This window comes from Trachurus japonicus, chromosome 16, assembly GCF_045865225.1.
Source record: "Trachurus japonicus isolate A0001 chromosome 16, Traja_1.0".
Lineage (NCBI taxonomy): Eukaryota > Metazoa > Chordata > Actinopteri > Carangiformes > Carangidae > Trachurus > Trachurus japonicus.
The window spans coordinates 14,716,875-14,738,157 of NC_140922.1; the positions used below are offsets into that span (position 1 = coordinate 14,716,875).

Genomic DNA, 21,283 nt, shown 5'->3' on the forward strand with positions numbered 1-21,283 from the left:
TAAAATGAGTATACTTGGCATCCTGGAAACCTGCCTGATTTTGGACATATGCAGTGTTTGTTTGCCATTATTATCAAAATATGATAATCGGGACAGCCCTAATAAAATGTTCCCTCATTCAGAGATACTATACGGCCATCTTATTCAGTCTGAGTTGGGCGAGGACAGTGAGGGCGTCATTACGATCCATTTGTTTGAGCAGCTTAGCCAGGTGCCCCACCGTCCAGTCAGGGTGCCTGCTGGTGACCCCCTCCAGCACGGCTTTCAGGGGGCTCTTACTCTCCCTCATAGAGTAGGTGTAAGTGATCCACGCAGAGGAGAAGGAGCAGTGCGAAGCCAGATGTTTGGTGTTCTTCACTCCAGGGCTGTCTGGATCCAACAAAATTACCAACTGCTCCAAAACATCAAGGTTGTCCATCACGGTCTGCAACGGTGCTGATAGGATCTCAGGACCTACACCAGAAAAAATGGTCGGTGTTAAGAGGCCTTTTTTTTACACGGTCTTCCACATAATTAACAGGTCTTATAAATACAGTAATTAATTCCAACTGACTGAGATTATCCTTCGGATCATAATTGCAAACAGCAGTACGAAGCTGGGGCAATTCTTCACTGATGGAAGAAGATCTTCTGTATACTACTGTTGGTCTCCAACCTGCGTGAGAAACACACATGGCAAAGGCATGAGCCATATGTGGCCCATTATCGCTTCCTTACAGTCTGGGTCCTATAATGGTTCACCATCTCTCTCAACTTGACTTTGAACATACAAACCTTTTCTCCGCTTCATGTAGATGATGTACGCAGATAAAGCAAGCAAAATTACAATTAGGATGATTAATGGTACTGCCCCTGCAAAAAAAAAAAGAGTTATTTTTATGTTGTCTTGGAATGTTATCTTATTATATGATCAACTGTAGGCTTGACTTACAAAATAAACTAGCAGGGGGGTTGACTGTTTTGTCGGATATTGGGCTTTTTCCGGTTTCCTGAATCTGATATGAAAAGAAGTCAGAGTTCATTAGTTAAATACCTTGTACACTTTGTTATTACTACAAACTCTTACTTGTAATAAGTGGGATAATATAGAGTTTGTCTGTTGTTATAAAGATATAAACCCAGACAGGAAGGATGTATTATTATAATCATGTAACAGAAGGCTAGAAACATGCAGGCCAGAAGTTTTAGGTGACCTGCGTCAAACATCAAAATAATTAAAGCAGAAGTAAGTGATATATTTGTGTTAATATAAGTCTTAAATAGTTATATCTTCCGACAGCAATCACTTACATAGAGTGTTTGAACTGAAACACGGGTCTGTCAGTCCCTCTGCTCTGCTCTGAGCCGAAGAGAAAACATTTATCGTATCCTACAGTTTTTATCCAATGAGGAGAGAGAACGGCATGCAGGGCTGTGTGTGCAGCCAAGGAACGCCGTGAATGTGGCGACGTAGGGACGAGGACTGTTATGGTGCGTTCAAGGAAACTCGTATTTTTCCGACCGTGAAGTGGTATCAGTTCGATCTGGTACGAGTTCACCGGTCGGAAGTTACGAGTGGCCGTTATAGTGACTTTCACCGGTAAAACAGGTCGGAAAAACACGAGTGGGTTGCCTGAAACGCTACAAAGTCGTAAATTGTGACTTGAAGCTGTAATTTACGATTTCAAAAGCCTGCCTGGAACGCAGCATTAGCGAAAACGACTGGACCACTTACTTCTGCTTTAAGATGTCAGCCTGCTGGTTTTGGTTTTTCAGACACTGCTTATATCGGATGTTTGTTTGTTGTGCTCTATACCACGTATGTGGTCGTGAGATACATTTTTTTTTAAAAGTGAAAAGTGAAATGAAGCATTGCAACATGCATTTTAAAGGGATCGGCTCTGTGGTGTCTTTTTGTCACTCTATCTAAGGTGGGGGATTTCCTTTTTCTACAGTTTGAGAACCTAACAATTTCCTGTCATTGCTGGAGTAGACCTATAGGAGCAATAAGCCACTAGCTACTTCTTGTCTTTATGTCAGACATTGAAGGTCGCCTAATATGGTTTACTGTTGATGATGAAACCTTGGCAGATGATGTCAGTGTTTCCTAGGAAAAAGAGACCTGTTTCAAAATGTCATCAAAACCACAATTTACAATGTTATTCTCATGGTCAGTGTTGATACTCACAGTGACAGAGTCTCTTGCTGTCTGGTCACTGTTGAAAAGTAGACAGAAAAAAAAGGTTTCAACAACAGTATGAGACACAAAGCGCTCTTTAATAACAACAATAACAAGAATTTCAAAGCATGCTTCCTGCAACAGCCATGTAATGTGGAACTCATCACTTTAATGTTATCAGATGTGTCTAGTTTATGGCTACCTATTCTACACGTAAATCTCCCTTCTTCCTTACCTTCGGTCATGGCACTGGGCGTCAGTAGTAGAGTTGCAGGGCTGTATGACAACAGACCCAGGGGGACATGAAGTACACGGGCGGCAATAATACCAGCTGCCAGGATTAAAAGTGTTCTTTTTGCACTCTGTGTATGGGACCTGGTGTCGTCCGCCATCATCACTATACCCACAATTGGGAGTGACTTCATGACCTTTATTATTATTGGGGTAAAAAACACATGCCATAAAGTAAAATTAAATTGAAATGAATCAAATTAAAATTCATTTACCAAATTAAATTGAATAGTAGCCTACTTACCTGGCTCTAATTGACACGGCACACATTTTTCACTATGTCTATCCCAGCGTCTCCACAAATCTTCGCAGAATGCGGAGAGCCCCGTTTCTTTGCGCTGTGGTGAGAACAGTTCAGTAAACCTACTTTTAACTTTGGGTGTCATCGCACGTCTACAGACAACTGAGAGTGGGCTAACCCACAGGAAAAACCCTGAGCTGTCCGGGTGATTTCAATTAATCTATTCAATATTGTAAGTTTATGGGCTGTTGTTCAGGCTACTGTGTCGAACCATATTTCCCCCAACCCATTGATGTTTTGAATCCATGTTTTAATTAACTTTTCTGCCCGGTCTGCTTTAGCTATTATTATTCCTATTATTAGCCTATGTGTCTGGGTTGGAGCAGCACTTTTTTGTTATGTTACGGAAGTAAAAAATAAAAAATAGAAATAAATTCCATAATCTATAAACTGCTCTGATCTGCCAAACTGTGGGTGTGGGTGAGACTAAAATAAAGCGCAAATGCCGAAAACAATAACTTTACACAACAAAATCTAAAACGCCCACTGCAAACCAATTCTGCATTTAGTCTAAATGCGACTTACTTTGCGGACAAGAAGATCCCTGTCAAAATGTCCCATTGGTTGTTCTTTGAAGAAACAAAGAAGTTAGCGAATTAGGAGACGCGAGGTTGGTAGGATGTGATGTGCAGACGGGGTGCTTCTGAGACGATGCGACAGAAAGCCTCGGCAATAGTCAACATGAAGGAGGTGGCTACATGCTCATTTTCGCTCAGAGACAGACACACATACGAACCTATAGAAAAGCAGAGTTGCTTAAAACAAAGCAGATTATAAGTAGGATAGCCTATAGGCCTATAGCCTACGGAAATATAATTTTAAAATAGCTAGGCTATATATTGTAAAATAAAAAAATTAAAGCTGCAGTTAGTAACAATTATTCAGTCATATTTGCTGCACTATGACTATATTCTCATTGTATAGCCTACATTAAATTGGTAATTTAGGACAAAATCTAACTCCTCTGACTCCACCTACAGCCCGTAAAGCTGTTTTCCTACTAAAATTAGCAGGTTGACGCAGGTTTTTTAAACGCAGGTCGACCCGCTAACTATCGGCATTTGGCCCCTTTCCCATTGACCAAAATAGGGGATCAGACAGAGCATAAACTAGGCCCGCTTTCATCCGCGGTGCGAGAAACACAGTGTCAGCCGCCCGACGTGGAGTGTGAGGTCCATTGGCCGAGGCAGATGGGTCAGACAGATGGCACAATATTTTCTTGGAGACTGGCCTCGAGATCATCTTAGAACAACACCACTAACACTCACTATGTAGCCTACCTCCAGTGCATGTCTTCATTTGATCTCATGTCACTCAAGGCTAAATAGTTGTATTTGTTATTAGATTGAGGTTTCCTGTATAAAAGTTGTTTAAAAAAAATAAAAAATAAACCAAATAGGCTACATGAATTAAAAGTCAATATGGATGATGTTTCTTATACGCCACAGGTAGCTTTCCTCTTGCAGTCCTTTAAACTGTCCTGACCTTATACAACCAAACCTGTATCTTCTGTTTGTTACTTAGCAATACCATGTTTTTTTTGTTTGTTTTTTTCAAATGCACGTGACTGAGTTAAAAAAGGAAATGGTTACTTCTTTAAATCCCTTTGAGTTATGACTCAAAGTTCCTTTTGAAAATTTGCAATATCATACTTCTCTGTTGCCTGTCCATGGTAGTTTTTTTCTTTTATCTCTTCTCATCATTTATTGTATGAAGCCCCAACATTTGATTCTGAGTTTGAATTCTATGCTCAAAAACATCATGAGAACATGTAGAAAAATGCTAGAAAATCGGTATCAACTTTTAGGCTACAATGGTAAAAATAATTACTTTTCTCATTACTGAGTCAGTATTTTATCAATAGATACTCTTGCCCTGGAGGTATTTTGGCACAGCACCTTCAGTGGCAGGCTGATCCCACCAAGATGTAAGACTGTAACACTGTAAGTTTTATTTAATGTTATTTTACTTTTTTTTATAGCAGTAATTATTTTGAGCACATAATCTTAGCCTACATTTTTAACTTAAATCTTTTTTTCTTAAAAATTTTAAAAGTTATTTTATTTTTTATTTAACCAGGGAAGTCAACTGAGAAACAGTTCTCATTTGCAATAACGACCTGGGCTGGGGGCAGCAATGAAAAATGCCCATGAGGTAGCCCAGTCAAACCGGATGCCTCCTGCAGACCTGAAATGATGAAATGAAACACACTCTGGTCACTGAGAGAGGAAATTTGCACAGCTGTTAAGTTTAAGTTGTGCGAGTTTAAGTGCTTTCCACCCGACTCTGTCAGGAACAGTAAATCTCCTTTCTACTTTCCTCTCTGGCCGAGCAGAATCACTCCTCTAACTCCATGTTGGCGGTACGTTTTTATTGTAGCTATTCTGGTGCAATGAAATAAAAGCCATCATATCATGTCCTTGAAGATTCGTTTTTTTCTTTAACTTTCTCTTTTACAATAAAAACACTAAAGTAACGCCTATAAAAGCTGTAAAGAGCTACATCTTTTAGGTGGGGTCAACACGTGTTAGCACAACCAAGTCAATAAAAAGCCGCTAAAACCTGTCACATTGTCAGCTTAAAGATACGTCACCAACAAACGAATACGATAATTGAAAGACAATAATCATGTGTGGCTCTTGTACCATGCAGAATAATCTCTTTCCTATGTTGACTTGTGAGTGATAATGCCACAGTCACCATTACTAAATCTTATATAAAGATCACTGAATTTATATCCACATATTATTTTAAGTTTTTAAAGACTCTAAAGTGCAATTTCAACCAAACATATTTATGAAAAAACTCAGTGAGACATGTCTGAGACAGTGACACCCATTCTTTTAACTCTTAGGGGGTATTTCAGGAAGTATTCACATAATATGTAAATGAAAACAATTAGGAAAATACTCCAGTAAAGTTTTAAGTCCTGCTTTCAAAATATTATTGGAGTAAAATAACGTAAAAAATTACTATAAAAATGTGTTAATTTCTTAAAACTGATAACTCAACGAAAGTGTTTTAATATTATTATACATTGCTGGTATTTATATTCTACATTTTACTGTTGTAGCTGCATGTGTAGGCCTATGTAATGCTTATTGTGTTGGGTATCTTACATGCAGAAATATGTAAAAATGTTCTATAATAGGCTATTATCTAGTTTTTTGTAACAATATTAAATATTTGTATCTTCGCTGTTCTGTGCCCTATGAGCCAGATTAAACAGCCTTTTTCAGCTTTGTGCCAAATCACTTTCCAGGGGTTGTTTGAAAGAGTTGACTGCTTATTTTCAAAAAGAAGGGGACTTTTCACAACCAGGGATCAGTTATAAAAATGAGCATGTTGATGTGGAGGCCTATTAGGACCCCAGGAAGAGTAGCTGTTGCAGTTGTAACAGCTAATGGGGATCCAAATAAACAAATAAACAAATATTAGGGCAAGTGGCATCATCTTAATTTATCTTGAGCTTGAGGCTTTTGAAACCGTAAATTACAGTTTCAAGTCACGACTTACGACTTTGTAGCGTTCCAGGCAACCCACTCGTGTTTTTCCGACCTGTTTTACCTGTGAAAGTCACTATAACGGCCCCTCCTAACTTCCGACCCGTGAACTTGTACCAGATCGAACTGGTACGACTTCACAGGTCGGAAAAACACGAGTTACGGGTTGCCTTGAACGCACCATAACGTCTTGTCAGCCGATGGAGTTAGCAGCCCCCGCCCTCGTCATGGATCTATTGGTCCTCGTCCCTACGTCACCACATTCAGGCGCATCCCTTGGCTGCACACACAGCCCTTCATGCCATTCTCTCTCCTCATTGGATAAAACTTGTAGGATACGAGGAAAGTTTTCTCCTCGGCTCAGAGCAGAGCAGAGTGACTGAGAGACCCGTGTTTCGGTCCAAACACTCTATGTAAGTGATTGCTGTCGGAAGATAGAACTATTTAAGACTTATATTAACTAAAAAATATCACTTACTTCTGCTTTAAACTTGTTAAAAAGTAATATTCAACTGACCAATTTTTGGCAATGTGCACACTGCGGGTCTGCTTCCTGAAACGGCTGCCCCCCCCCCCTCAGAGACAAGGTCACATGTACTTAAAAACCACTAATTATTGGATATAGACATGTCTGGAGATATTTTAAAACATTTCCCCCAAAAAAAGGTTAAAGGGACAGTGTGAGGTCCAGTTATGTGGTCCGTTGCCTGAGGGCAACACCATGCCATAGAGCGTTAGATTGCATTTTACTCAAATCTGAGTCTAAATTAGAGCTGACTGTTGCAGCTGTTGAAATCTGGATTTTGCCACTAAAATGAAAATGATTACATTTATAACAACCACAGAACAAAAGTAGTAGCCTTTTATGAGGTTTTAATGTCCTGAAGTAATCTCGGGCTGTGCGTGGGCAGAGAAGGTAACATTCTGTCAATCTTTTTTATTATTCCAGGCAGACGCCGACTCATCCCTTCCTGTTTGGACATCATGCCTGGGACTTTTTCAGACCTTGCAACAAAAGTGCAACGGCTATCACATTTTGAGGAAGCGCCTCCCTGCTGCCGCCGTCCTTCCTCGGTGCTGGTGCCACAGATGCAGAGCAGCAAGCCTTGCTGTGACGCTGCTCACTTCGCAGGTCGCTTCCTGTCTGACCTCTTTAACTCTTTCGTAGACCTCCATTATCTGGTTTTTATTTATTTTCATCACCACCTGGTTCTTGTTTGCTCTGCTGCTGGTCATGAACCAGTGTATTGTTGACTCCATGATAGATGGATTATGGTGGGTTGCATGTTTGTGAAAATATCCAGACCTTAGAAACGGGCCAAGACACTTCTATTCAGTCGTACTTGTGTTGTTGCCAACCAAGATGACCAGATGTGTCTGTTGTTCCATCTTGGGGACCTCAGAGAAAGCCACATGGCGGATGCCAAAGTCTGTGCAAAGTTAATCAAGTCCCGGCCAACAGCTGAGGGAGAGTTTTTGCCTCTAGACCAGAAGGAATTTTACCTTGGCACTAGGTCAGACCGACATTTCCTGGTGAAGCCTCATTTCATTTAGTACAACATAGTTTCTAACAGTCAACCCTGGGAACTTGGCCCTGAGCAACTCAGACAACAGCAGTTTGAGATAATTGTCATCTTGGAAGTAATTGTCGAGGCTACCGTTGAGTAACATAGGCTAGCCTATTGATAAAACAGTAGAAAAAAGTAAGAAAGCTGTTCCTTATTTACCAAAAAGCATTGGCTAGTAACACATTACTTTGTTTTACTCCAACAGTCAGACAGAAAAGTTTTCATTGGCACAACAACACCGTTTTCCAAGGGAACAGTTACACTAAGATTTGGATTACATACTGAAACTGTGTAAATTCACAGCACTGTGGTTCACATCCAGTCATTTCACATGCTCTATTAGGTCGTTAGTCAGAGTTTGGTCAGCATATCATAAAGTTTGGTCAGCATATCATAAAGTTTGGTCAGCATATCATAAAGTTACCACAGTGGCGCCAGGGCGCATGATCAACTGGAGGCATAGTGACAGGACCCACAACTGTCACATCTCTCCCCCTCTTTTTACAAGCACGTCCTCATGCTCCAAGCTGCCACACATTAGGAATCCATGGACCCACCCCTAGTGCTACATGGATCCTGCCTACAACGGAACAACGGATCTTACTCCCTGTGGGTCAGGGTGATGACTGCAGAAAAATATTATTATTAAAAGGAATAGTTAGGCATCTGGAAAAGCATGTGCTTGTTGTTGTAACCCTGGTGACCACACAGCCAATCCAACTTCTTGACACCAGACTGCAGATGGCTTGGTTCTCTTGAGATTGATGGAATGTGTTAAAACTTTTTCTAAATAATTTTCTGATATAAAAGTCATAATAGCCCACAGCTATTCAAACAGTTTTTAAATTTTCAATATTACAAATGTGTGTGTGTGTGTGTGTGTGTGTGTGTGTGTGTGTGTGGGTGGGTGGGTGTGTGTGTGGGGGGGATGATGATGTCATAGTGACACTGTCCTTAGTCTCCACCACTTCATGATTTTATCCTGTTAAATATATCATGTATTATTTAGCTAATGAATTTGTGAGCTATGGGCAAAATTCTAATCATCCCTGAATCCTAGTGAGTGTTTCTGCTAGATCTCATGACTTAGTGAATGCAGTGCATGTTTATATGAGACATTTATTATGGCTCTTTGTTAAATACCCATTGATGTATGACAGCACTGTGTATTTCATCAGTTCAATTTACATGTGATGCAATGTGTTTGGTACTGTATGTGCAGTACTGCAACATGCTTTCTCTCCGTTTTATAGAGTTTTTCCTTCCTCTGCACGCAATGTAAATAGTGGCTTGTAAACCCACACATGCTGGAAAGAGAGAGACATACGTGGAGTCCAAGCATGCAGCCAATTACCAAAGCATTTCTCTCAGTCTCAAAGAGGAAGGAATTATAAACTTAATGCCAGTACAGTACATTACTGCTTTATATTTAAGGGATTCATGTGATTTATTTTACAGAGCTCTTTTCCTTTGGAAATCTTTAGTCAGGCCAAGAAATAACACAGCTGTTAGTTTATATAACTGTGCTTTTCTTAACATAACCATGAGTTGTAAAATGTATCATAGATGATCAATGATCTATCATAACAAATCAAAATGTTTGCTGTAAGAAAACTCATCTGTGGGTGTGTTCAACTCTGTGACTATTTCAAGCAGGGAGACTGAAAAACATAGTGACATCATGTGGTAATAATATGTACTTCAACACTCAAATTATGATATAAAATGTTTGAATTTATCAACACTAACAGCCATTTCCTTCTCATCATTTTATCCAAAGCCATGATGTGCCAAGCAAAAACGTTCTACATTGAGACAGAGATCGAGTGGGGTGCTCGCTTTGAACCCTGCATGACACTGGAGAAGCGCTCGTTCAGAGTAGATCTGCGTCAATTCCACAGCACTTACAAGGTACCGCTGCCTAACTGCAGCGCCAGCCAGGCACGTTATCTGCTCTGGAATGCCAGAGGAGGACAAAGACAAACTGTTTCATGGAAGATTCACTATTGGTAATATCCAGGAAGAGGGAGCATCTGAGTCTTGTCTTAATAGCAGCTGAAAAAATTTGAAAAAATAAGAGACTTTCTAAACTATATAAACTATATATATATATTTAACACATATATATGGGCTGAATTAGATGACTGCATCTCAGCAGCTCATAGCCCGCTTCCTGAAATGAAATAGACTTTAAATTTAGATTTTGCTGCACTTCCTTTGTCATCAACATGTTATATGATATGAGCGAATCACAAAATTACCAATAACTGCCAAGAGAGCCATTATGAGTAAGCTTGTTTATTCGATCCATTACCATTGTACAAAATGGTATATTCAGTCATTGAAAACAATCAATGAAATTTGAGTTACACATTTATTAATTTAATTTCTACCCTATACATGTTAAGATAATGCTGTACAAATCAACAACAGTAGAAACAGCCCTGTACTCTCCATTGAAAGCTCCCTCAATGGAAGGAAGCCCTGAGCATGGTGACATACTGAATACATGAAAACATGCTGTGCTAGCTTCACAATATGGTAGAGAGGTATGGGAGTTGCAGAGTACAATTTGGAAAATTACTATGATATATCTATGCCCTTGAAGTTAAAGGCAGTCTGTGAGTGACAATGCAGAATAGAAAAAGTAAGAAAGCACTGGTCTATTGTTTGTCACTCACAGCACAGTCCTCATCTCACCCCTTTATATTGGCCTCAGAGGACCTTAGCTGTCTACTAACTATTCTACTCTCCCTCAACTCTTCTCATTGCCAGCGCTACACAAATACAATCTTTGTTGAAGTTAGAAATGTTTCCAGATGTGGAATTTCACTGGCTTTAGTCTCAAAATCACCCTCAAGGCTCCAGGTCTGATGCTGAAGAACGTTTACTCTCCTTTGACACTCAATTAAATAAATAAGGGCTAGAATAAAGTCACTGTTTTAAAGGGTGAAGATTAGAAGATTATTCTAACTGTGTGGGGAATGCATCATAGGTTCCGGATTTTCCTGATTAAATGAATCAATGGGTGTAGATGGTTATCTAGTAATTACAAAATAAAACCTGTTTGTCTCACCCACTTGACCTGGTGTTGCTGTTTTAACACTAGTACAGAGAAAAATTGTCAATTGATTGTTACAGTGGTTGCCCTCATGAGGGCGCTATAAGTCAAACTTACAAAGTTTACACAAACGGTCCAATAATTATGAAACTACGAGGGAAGATGTTTGCGTCATACAGTGAAGATGAGCTGTTGATGTGACATTAATGCACGTACATGACCTAATGTGAAATGCTAAACACTTTCAATACATGTTCTGATGTCACTGGAAATTAGTGCTGCATTTCTCTGTTCTGTCCTGTGGTTGTGAATGTGTGAATTGAACAGTATCAGTTTGCTTGGAAGCCACTGCTACAGCTGTGCCAGCCTCAGTTTGTGCCTGTTACTGTGACTTTGGAAGCTCTGTAATTATAATGTAATTATAATAATACACAAGGGGCACAAACTAAACTAAAGCTTCACCTATGAGAACTTTGTGTACAGTAGATGGAGACGTCTGTGCGGTGAGGCGTGGCTCAGACGTGGGAGATATACAGGTAGGTGTTACTGATGCTCCAGTCGGGGGGGAAATCCTGCATCGCGTGGCTCTTGACGTGTCTCTGCATGGCGACCAGGCTGCTGCAGAACTCCAGGCACACATTGCATTGGTAGGGTGCTGCCCCATCGTGGGTCCGCAGGTGCTTGATCATGGCCGAGTAGTCCCGCGAGCGCTGACCACAGAGACGGCACTCAAAGGGTTTCTCCCCTAAAAGCACAGAGACAAAAGAATAGGCGGCCACAGGAAGGAAGGCAGTGGAGGAGGAGAGAGAGAGGTGTGATCACTTAAGAGAGGGTCTTTCACCTTTGGCAGTGTAAAGTGCACTCATGTCTGTGTGTCGTGTTCACTCTATACTGCATATTCTATGCTGTTTTTGTCGAATTTATGGAAAAATGTACTGAACTGAGCCACTTTTGCGCTGCTCATCCAGATGTTCACTGACACACTTACATATAATTTACATGCATTTCCATTGAGTCAGATCTATTCTATGATTGTGTGTTAATGCAGCATAAACAGAACACAGATGGATAGATATCATTCATCATGAACAAAAATATGAATAAAGTATGCATGCTTGTGAGTGTGTTATTTAATGAATTTTATTGAACTAATTTAATACTGACTAGAAGAGTCTCAAAAAAAGGTTCACTATATGCACTTTGCAATTTGCATCCCTCAGCCTCAACATAAACTTTAATTTCAAGTGTATGACAAAATCTGATCTGTAATCTGTTATTTGCTTTTGCTGTTGCACGGTGTTACAGCTGTTATGGCATACTTGTTTGAAAATTCTGAATTTCATACATACAGAATAGTAATAATAGTAATAGTTTCACACAGTTTAAGCAGGTATGATGTTGCTGTTGTCGTATTTTCTATCTTACACGTACCAAGGCTGCAAGTTTCAAGTCTTTGTTAAGTGAGTTTCATGTTAAAATGAGCGGAAACCATAACCTGCCTGCAAGATGGTCAAAATTTTAAACACAACACTCTACTTAGGTGAGAATTGAATGTTCAGTGGCAACACACACACGTTTCCTAAGTGTTAACCCACTGATACTGTAAAAAAAACAACAACACAAAAATAACAACACTCTGTATTATGCTCAGTTTAGTCCTTCTTCCATGTGTGAAGAAGTAGCACCCTGTGGCAGACACAGCCAATTTAAGAAGGAAAGAACTTTTGATGTAATAAAGTATTTTTTCACCTCCATTTATTTTTGTGATAGCACTGCCTCCTTTGTAGTTAAACTCATCAAACTTAAATCCTGGTTATTGTGTGTCTATGTAGATACATTTCATGCAAGTTGTAAGTGCTAATGTTTTAGTTGTTAGCCGTAAGGTAAGCTGGTTCATGGCTACAAGGGTCTGGGTTAGTTGTAACAAAAATTTAGTATGTTAATCTACTCGTCTCCAACCAAAGATTGTATTGCATTTATGTTTTCCTTGAATTGCAGTATGCAAAGGTCTCGAAAGACAAAGCCGAAAGGGTTATGGATAAGGTTAGGATCAGACTATGGCTGACAGTACCTATAATATATATTGAGACACGCACCCACCCACCCACCCACACACACACACACACACACACACACACGCACACCAATGTTAAAAAGTAGTATTTAAGTGTTGAATAAAAAGCTTTCAATATCAAGTTTTTGTCATAATACTTATTTAATAATGTTACATCTCACCCTGGGGGCAGGGTATTTTAAATGTTACATTTCACCCCAGATTATGTTACAGCTAACCCAGACCACGGGGTGAATTGTAACATTTCACTCCTTGTGTTTGACACTAAACCATTTCTGTTTGTGTTGCAGAGATAACAGCTACGCCATTTAATAGCAGACACATGCAACTAGTTTGTCGTACATTTTGAACACACTAGTTTAAAAGAGCTCCTAGATACAGACAGAAATGATAAAAAACCATACCCTAATGTTATAACCAAATTCAATTAGTAACCAGACACAGAGAATTATGTTATTTTATTCACTTTGACAAATCAGAGTGAATTGACAGTGAACGGTGAACGGTGAACGGTGAACGGTGCGCCTACCAGTGTGAACTCGGTGGTGTGTATCCAGTTGATGCTTCAGACTAAACTTCTTGGGGCAGTGCTGGCACTGGTAGGGTTTGTCTCCTCTGTGTTCCTGTCGATTGGATTGTGGTTCATGCTGCACAGCATCTCTTCCTCCACAGAACTGACACCCTGCAAAGACCTCACCTGCACAAACAACAAGACGAGGCAAATCAGGTGAAAGTGTGAATGCTGCGGCCGGCACTAAGCCATGGATGTTCACAGGTTTGTTTCTTGCCACCCTTTAGTCCTTAACAACATGCGCATTTCAAGAGAATTTGGGTTCTGCAGTCCGGCAGAATCGCTGGTCCTTGCAACTAAATGAACTGAATTCATTTTAGAGCTGCAATATTAAGTATAATTGATAAGTCGATTGACAAAACTTCACTTGACAAATGATTGGATCATTGATTAATCATCTAAGTCCCTTAGAAGCTTGTGAATAACGATTTTCTCTTTGGTTCAGTAACACAAAACATTTTATGACCTCACTTTGGACAGGTTTCGGCAAACCTGCAGAACATTTTTCTCCTTTTTATATTTTTGTATAGGCGAAACCCTAAATTGAGGACATTAAGCAGATCACGTTTCAATCACCTGTTGTAGGCATAATTCATTTGATCTCCTTGATAAGACCTATAAAAAAAACAACTAAATAACTTAATATGTCAGTGGGATATATAACATTTGAATAATCTTTCAAATCTACAAGTCTCTTTTTTTTCCGCATCCGGTTGCAAAACAATAAATTCACCAGAAATGTACTTTCCTGTTATCTGTAGACACGCATCTCGGTGATTGTTTTAAAATTACAAAGGTGTGATTTTGCGGTTTAACTAGCAGCCCTGGAGCCTCTTGGCCTCTTATATACTTTTTTTTTTACAGGTTTCTCGAGTAAAAACCTGGGCCTCATAGTATAGACAGGATGCTGAAATATGAAGGGGTGTATACTGTAGTAGGGGAAATTGAAAGAATAAACCACAACAATTGAACACTCACCAGTCTTCACTACCTAGTGAGACCTGTTGTCATTAGTGTGTTTCCTGTCCAATATTTCTCCTCAGTTCTTGCTTTTAAACAGCAAATCTTTTATACGGATAATGATTTCATTTTCAGCCACCATTAACACACACTAAAGTCATTTCAGTGAAGGAAGAGGAAAGGATAATGACACGCACACCGCAAGCAGGTGCTTAAACATTTCCTTTACACTCTTTTTCTTTATAGATTGTTACACATTTTGCATAATTATTTACAAAATGATATATTGGAGACTAATTGACGACATTTCCTGCTGCCGTTCAGTGCAACATTTGTAAAACACAGTTGTATGAGTATTCACTTGCAGTATGAACATAATGTTCCACTGAGCAGAGATAAACATTTATCATCTTGATTGTACAAAATGAGAAGACCTTACACACACACATATGCACACACACGCACAGAGCTTATTTGCGTGTTGATTCAGTGCCTTTTTTTTCATTTTCTATCATCATAATTTCTGACAGTAAATCCATAAGTATGTTTTTTTTCGTTGGCATATAGGACAAACCACTGTTGCGAAGCAGTACATACTGTACTGCATGTATCTAGCTGTATCAAGTAACCACACTACTGCTCCTGCTGCACCATGCTCTCAAAACCACAACTCTCTTTATCACTTTCCATTGCGTAGCTAAGTATCATGAGTCTACTGAGGTTAGGGGTCATGACAAGAAATGTCTTGCTATCTTCTTAAATTGATCATTTTGTGCAGAAAAAGCATTGAAACTGCCTCGATCTCACTGTATAGTAGTGATAGTATGTTCATTTAGTTATTGAGAGTGTTAAAAAATAATAATAATAATCTGTTTGGCTACACAGTCATACAATTACCTGATGGTGCGGAGTCTGACTCCCGCAGCACTGGATCACCGAGGAGACTTCTTTTGCAGTGTTGGCAGTCTTTAATTTTCCCTGTGCTGGTTTTAAGTACTTGAGGGTAACTGTGGAAAAGAAATGACTTTCTGTTACAACAATTGTAGGTAAACCAAAACTGCAGTAATCACACCAGTTACAATAATAAAGACACATCTTATTCTTATCGGACTTACTTCACTGAAGAAATGTACATGTCTTACACGTCTTTAAGTGTTGCAAACATGTCAGACTGCATACATGTGTTATCACAGATTACATGTTTAAACACCCTTTCCTTCCTCTCTATCTTCAGCCACAAGATATTTATAGCACCCTTTCATGGTAAAAGCTCATTTAACTTTCATATAATGTCAGAGTCGAAGCAGCCACAAAGAAGTGACACTGAAGAGTAACTACTTTTTTCCACAAAGAATCATAAATATTTTGAGTGATTTCTTGTGGTGATCAGTCTAAACACTGAAACTCGGTATCAGTGGGTGGAAAATCTTGAAATCTGCAAAGGAGGGGAGAAATTTAGGGGGCTCCCCTTTATACAGTGTTTAGTTACTCTGCGTGGAACACTATACAATATGCATAGACTTGAAAAAAGGAGGAAAGTCACTAAAAAACAGATCAAGTGGTTTTTGCGACTACTTAACCACTGAACCACTGAAAGATAGTAGCAAAGTTATTCAGAAGTAGCAAAATGTATGACTGGTTTGACCCCCCCCCCCCAAAAAAATAAAAAAAAATAAAAAAAATAATATTAATGGAAAATGAACATGTATGTCTAACCTGTAGATCTTTTCCTGTTTTCATCTGAAAACCGTTTATTATAATGATTTGTCAGAAAAGACATTGTGAGGGCAACTACAATGGACAGGGAAGGGTTAACAGGTGAAACTGCTCTAGTTGGAAAGTGCAGGAGGCTCGATCGCACACATCTACCCAAGCAGCAGTGAGTCAGGTGCTGTAGCTGTCGCAAGGGAACAACTGAGCTAATTAGGGGATTCTAGATGACTCTGTGAGAGGAAAAATAGGGAGACAATGACTGAAAGTAGAAAACTGAAGTTTCCAAAATCATGTCCAAGATCTGACTTACCTCTGCTCAACACTTTGAGCGGCATCGTTAAACGATCTCTGGTTGGGTTTTTTTCTTTTCAACAGGCTTTGCTTGATTATGTTCCCCATTCCTGCAGATCCAGCATAAAGGTTTTGTGTATAAGGTGGATAAAAGCTGGAATAACCCAATACAGAATTGTGGACTGGGTTTTGAAAATGGGAACTCAGTAAGGGGAACATGTGGGGTGGACTGGAGAGGGAGAATGGGTATGCCTGATTTGGTGACTGAGAAGGGTGTGCAGCAATTAAGTTTGAATAGTTTTCTGCAATCCGTCTCAGGGTGGTCACAGAGTTCCACATATTTGCAGAGAAAGTCCAAGGAGAAGAGAAAGAGGAACTGCTGGTCACAGGTGCTGCTATGACGCTATCTCTAGTGTGGGGTTTTGATGGCATCGGGGACAGCCTGGGCTTCTTTCTTGGGGATGACGAGCTGATGTGGTTCTTAGCAGTATCAGCGGCTGACCGGTTTTCCGTAGTGGCACTGTTTCTTGCGTCCTCCCCAGTCGAGGAAGTCTGCTGAGGTTTCTTGTCTTGAGCTGGACTTTCTTTTTTCTGTTGATGCGTTTCTTTTGTGCTGCCTTTTTCTTCTTTAACATCTGTCGTTTCTTCTTTCTTGCCCTCTTCCCTAACTCTGCAGTCAAAGGTATCCAGCTGTTTCCTGCACTGGTGCTCCAATGACTCCATCTCCAGCAACTGGGCAGCTTTTAGCAGCAGGTACAGGTCTTCCACAGATACCTCAAGAGCCTGGGTGTAGGTGAAATCCAGGACCTGCTGAAAAGTGCGTGGTAAGAAGTACTCCAGAGTACAGCGAGCCGGGCAATCTGTGTCACCTTGGGCCAGCTGCTGTGCCAGTCGTCTGCTCGCACAGGCCAGTACTAGCCGATGAGCCTTGAATGTGTGACTCTTTACTGAGATGATGGCATCGCAGAGCGTCCCTGAGCGGCGTAAAGCATCTGCCTGCTCCAGGAAATGGAAATATTGGGTGTTGTTAATTCGGATCATTTCTGAAGTTTGTTGAAATTCTATCAAAACTCTGTGAAAAAGAAAGTCGAAAGAAGAAAACAATCAAACAACAGCAAGCTCTGATTAGATTATGCCCAAAATTGTGACATTTCAAGACAGGTTAGGCAGCAGGTAGGAAAATCAACGCCAGAAATTAGCTTGTGATTTAGAGACGAAATGTTTTTCTGTGGTTTGTACTTTTTTTTTGTTCCATCCCTTCCAGAGATCATTACTTGTAGTGGGAGTTTAGGAGGCAGAATGCAGCCAAGGAGATTTTATCATTTATTTATATTGTTAAAAACAGTTGTCGTAGTAAATTTTTTTTTTTTTTTTTTTTTTTCAGTCACAGCATGATCAAATATGATGTTTGATTGCCTGGTTGCCTGGTTGATGTGTGGAAATGTACTCAGTTTTCTGAAAGCTTTGATATTCAGCACTTACAGACACACTCTGAAGCCACAAAGCCCGAACAGTATATGAAACCATGACTAATGACTGTACACAGGAGTAAACACGAGTAAAGTTTCAACAACAACAACAACAATAAGAAGAGATATTTAGGCATCACAAACATCAAACGCAAGTGTGCACAGGGGTGGAATATGTAAATATGTAAGCATATTACAAAATGATGTGGAATTTTACAGCTAAAATTGAGAATACATGGATGAAAACGCTGTAGTTGTATGTTGAAAGTACCGGATGACTGAGAGGGTGTCATCTTCACGCTGTTTGAAGTCTATAATGAACATTTATGATTATACAGTGTGTGGTTGGTTTCTGCAGCAGAGGTCACAAGTACTGTGAGCTATTACACAGTTTTTTTTTTTTTTTTGCACTGTTGCAACCCCATTCAAACCTCTGATGGTGACTGTAAATGGAAAGTAGATGTGAAACGAAATGACATTTAGTTATCTGTAGTTACTGGAAATTTTTGCAAATGCATTTTTGCGGAATGTAAAAATGTATCTCTATCTGTTGTTCATCAAATTAATTTTGGACCATTCATTACAAATTATTATTAAATTATTGCATGTATCTTGAGATATGACCAGTGAAATGTTTGTAAGTTGCAGTATATTCATCACAAATTGTAATGTTGATGCTGATTATGAATTTGCTTTTACGATGTACGTAGGTGGTAAGGCAAATAGCACTGATAGTGAAAATTACAGTAGAGTCGCTCCAGTATCAGAAGTGGAACGCCGTCTAGATTTACTGTATTTAATAAGTTCAAGGTTTCAGTTTAATGTTTATTTATTAAAATTAGGTCTGTTACAAAACATTGTCAGATTGAGTTTGCAGTTTGGAAGGCATGGAGCACAGTTGCACTTGAAGCATGACCTGAGTACAGAGAAGACCATCGTCTGCGTATGTGAACATACAGCCGCGCCGAAGGCCAAATTTATCACTACGCCATTTACGGCATTTAGAAACTTCACGCTGCGTGATCAGAAATCTTCAATTATGCCTGTATACTACATCATATAACTTATAACTGCCTCAAAATGTATCATATGGAAATGGATTTTTATTTTGGATTAATATTTGTGTCGTGGTGATTTCATCTCAAAGATTTTACTTTCATATACTCCTAATACTAGTAATGTTGATAATAATGATAGCAATAATATAACAATTGTGATAAAAGTAATAATATATAGTTGTGTATTAGTGGTCATAGCTATTGCACTATGCAACTTATATAATTTCATACGTCGTCTCAAATGCATTTTTTGTTGAATGCTTTTTATTTTTAACTTTACAGCAACTTATTTTATGTGCAGGAGGTGTGCTAAAGTGCCATGTGTTAATATGCGTAATATACATACAAAGGGTTGATGTACAGTATATGGATGACCTCTTTTTAATTGGCAGAGATGGGTCGGAATTGCTGCTGTATTTGTTGAGGTACTCTAGTGCTCTCCTGGCCTTTTAGCCTTTATAATCAGTTCTGTTGTTTCTGTTGTGTATTCTCTGCTATTATTGTTCAAGGGCTTGCTAAGTCTGTTTAAATCTTTTTGATCTCTTATCTTCAGGACCTATTTGGTTTTGTTAACTGGCTTGTGCAATAATCAAATTCCCCCCCGATGCTGCTCCAATCTACAGTAGCCTACACTCTTGCAGAGTTGTGACATAGTTAGCAAATCGCTGAACTCCTTGCAGTCAACAGTACTATCTCAATGCACACATAGGGGAAAACCATGCATGTACGATTTACACATCCTTTGACAGGACATGAACATAGTGTCAGTCTCCCCACATGTTCAAATGTTCAAAGATTCACAAAATGTAAAAGTTTCCACGGCAACATAAGATCAGTAGCGGCACACTAGGTTGTGTTTACAGTAGATCACAGAAAACGCAGCTTAAGAGATGAAAGATGAACAAAGTTGAAGTGTATCTGCTTGTGGTTTTCAGTTGCAAAAAATTAAGACGCAGCGAGCACTTACCGGGTGTTTAGTGAATATTCTCCCTGGAGAGTGATGAGCTACCTTGCATCATGACTGTGAAGTGACTTGTAAAGTGACATGTCTGTCTGGGTACAGGTTTTGCTGTGGGACAGGGTGGTTTCCTCTTTTGTCTTCACAGCCCCTCCTCTTCAACTCTCCCTCATTGGCTCATTGATTACTGAACTAAATGGTTTTCTTTTTGTGATTAAAAAAAAAAAAGATAGCAACTTTCTCCAAGTAGAGAAGTGTAGTCGTAGTATTTAGTTATTTTATTAGCATAATGGAGTATGTTTTACTAATTATTTCTCTATTGTGCTGTATGGACAGTGTAATGAAAGTACATACAAAACACAAACTACACAGAAAAAAATTTAGAATACTCTCTCTTTTTTCACTGTGAGTGTGTATGTGATTGAGAAAGAGGGAGAGAAATGGGGACAGTGGTTAAAGGGATATTTGCGTGCCATATAGATGCTGTATGCCTGTACATGCTGTACATGATTTCCTCCCCTCCAGCCTCACTTGCTGGTCACTACATTAATAGGCTGTTCTGTGCTTCAACAAAAACCACTTCAAAGACAATGATCTGTGACAGGAAACATACTGACAAAAGCCCAGTGTTGCCGATATGCAGGGTGAGGCTGCACTGAAACCTGCACCCTTAAAATAGAGATACCTTCTTTGGTCTTTCACTCTTTCAGACATCAACGAAAAAACCTGTAAAAAAAATAAAATAGGCCAACTGTAGAGAGTTGGTCAGTTTAACAGGCCTTAATGGTTGAGCCTACATTATGACTCTTTTGTCTGACAATAAAACTTTATTTGGTAATTTCCATTACCACCTAAAAGGTTTAATTTAAAAAAAATTAGCAATCTGTGAAAATTTGATTATTTGTATTTACTACTCGCTATGTAAAATCAAAAAGAAAACTATAAAGTAAATCATCAACAACGTAATTCATTTTCGATTTATCAGTTATATAAGAAAAGAATGTTACGATACATCTTAAAGGGATAGTAGCATTTTTTTAAAGTGGGGTTGTATGATCTACAAATAGCCCCTAAGTACTTTAAGTAGAAGACTCTCTGCACTCCTCCCGTTAGCAACGCCAGCCCATAGCCCTGCCCAGAGATTTACAACATACATTGTTGTGAATGGACCCAAAGAAACAGCCTATTTTCGTGGCCTAAAAGAGGTTTTACCTGGAAAAAAAATACACAGTTCCATTGTTTGCTATAATATAATTTTTTTCCAGCCCCTCAAAGTGCAGGAAAAACGCAGTTTTTATTTGGACCTA

The 21,283-nt window shown here is 39.3% G+C and overlaps 2 protein-coding genes across 3 annotated transcripts; both read right to left on the reverse strand.

The window, feature by feature from the left end:
* Positions 1 to 75: 75 nt before the first annotated feature.
* On the reverse strand, positions 76 to 3,402 carry igflr1 (IGF-like family receptor 1). The gene is made up of 9 exons (XM_085802504.1): positions 3,276 to 3,402; positions 2,694 to 2,787; positions 2,394 to 2,586; positions 2,168 to 2,195; positions 2,002 to 2,086; positions 932 to 1,027; positions 775 to 852; positions 554 to 655; positions 76 to 453 (listed from the first exon to the last, which is right to left on the reverse strand). The coding sequence occupies exons 1-9, from the start codon at positions 3,309 to 3,311 to the stop codon at positions 128 to 130; spliced, it is 1,038 nt and encodes a 345-aa protein (XP_085658630.1). The 5' UTR covers positions 3,312 to 3,402; the 3' UTR covers positions 76 to 127.
* A 6,701-nt stretch (positions 3,403 to 10,103) lies between these two features.
* On the reverse strand, positions 10,104 to 20,086 carry zbtb32 (zinc finger and BTB domain containing 32). 2 transcript variants are annotated; one of them, XM_085801824.1, is made up of 5 exons: positions 19,986 to 20,086; positions 16,511 to 17,563; positions 15,385 to 15,494; positions 13,486 to 13,638; positions 10,104 to 11,627 (listed from the first exon to the last, which is right to left on the reverse strand). In XM_085801824.1, the coding sequence occupies exons 2-5, from the start codon at positions 17,530 to 17,532 to the stop codon at positions 11,398 to 11,400; spliced, it is 1,515 nt and encodes a 504-aa protein (XP_085657950.1). In that variant the 5' UTR covers positions 17,533 to 17,563; positions 19,986 to 20,086; the 3' UTR covers positions 10,104 to 11,397. The 2 variants fall into 2 exon arrangements, with proteins under 2 accessions (XP_085657950.1, XP_085657949.1); XM_085801823.1 differs by having other exon boundaries at positions 11,299 to 11,627; positions 13,486 to 13,653.
* Positions 20,087 to 21,283: the final 1,197 nt, after the last annotated feature.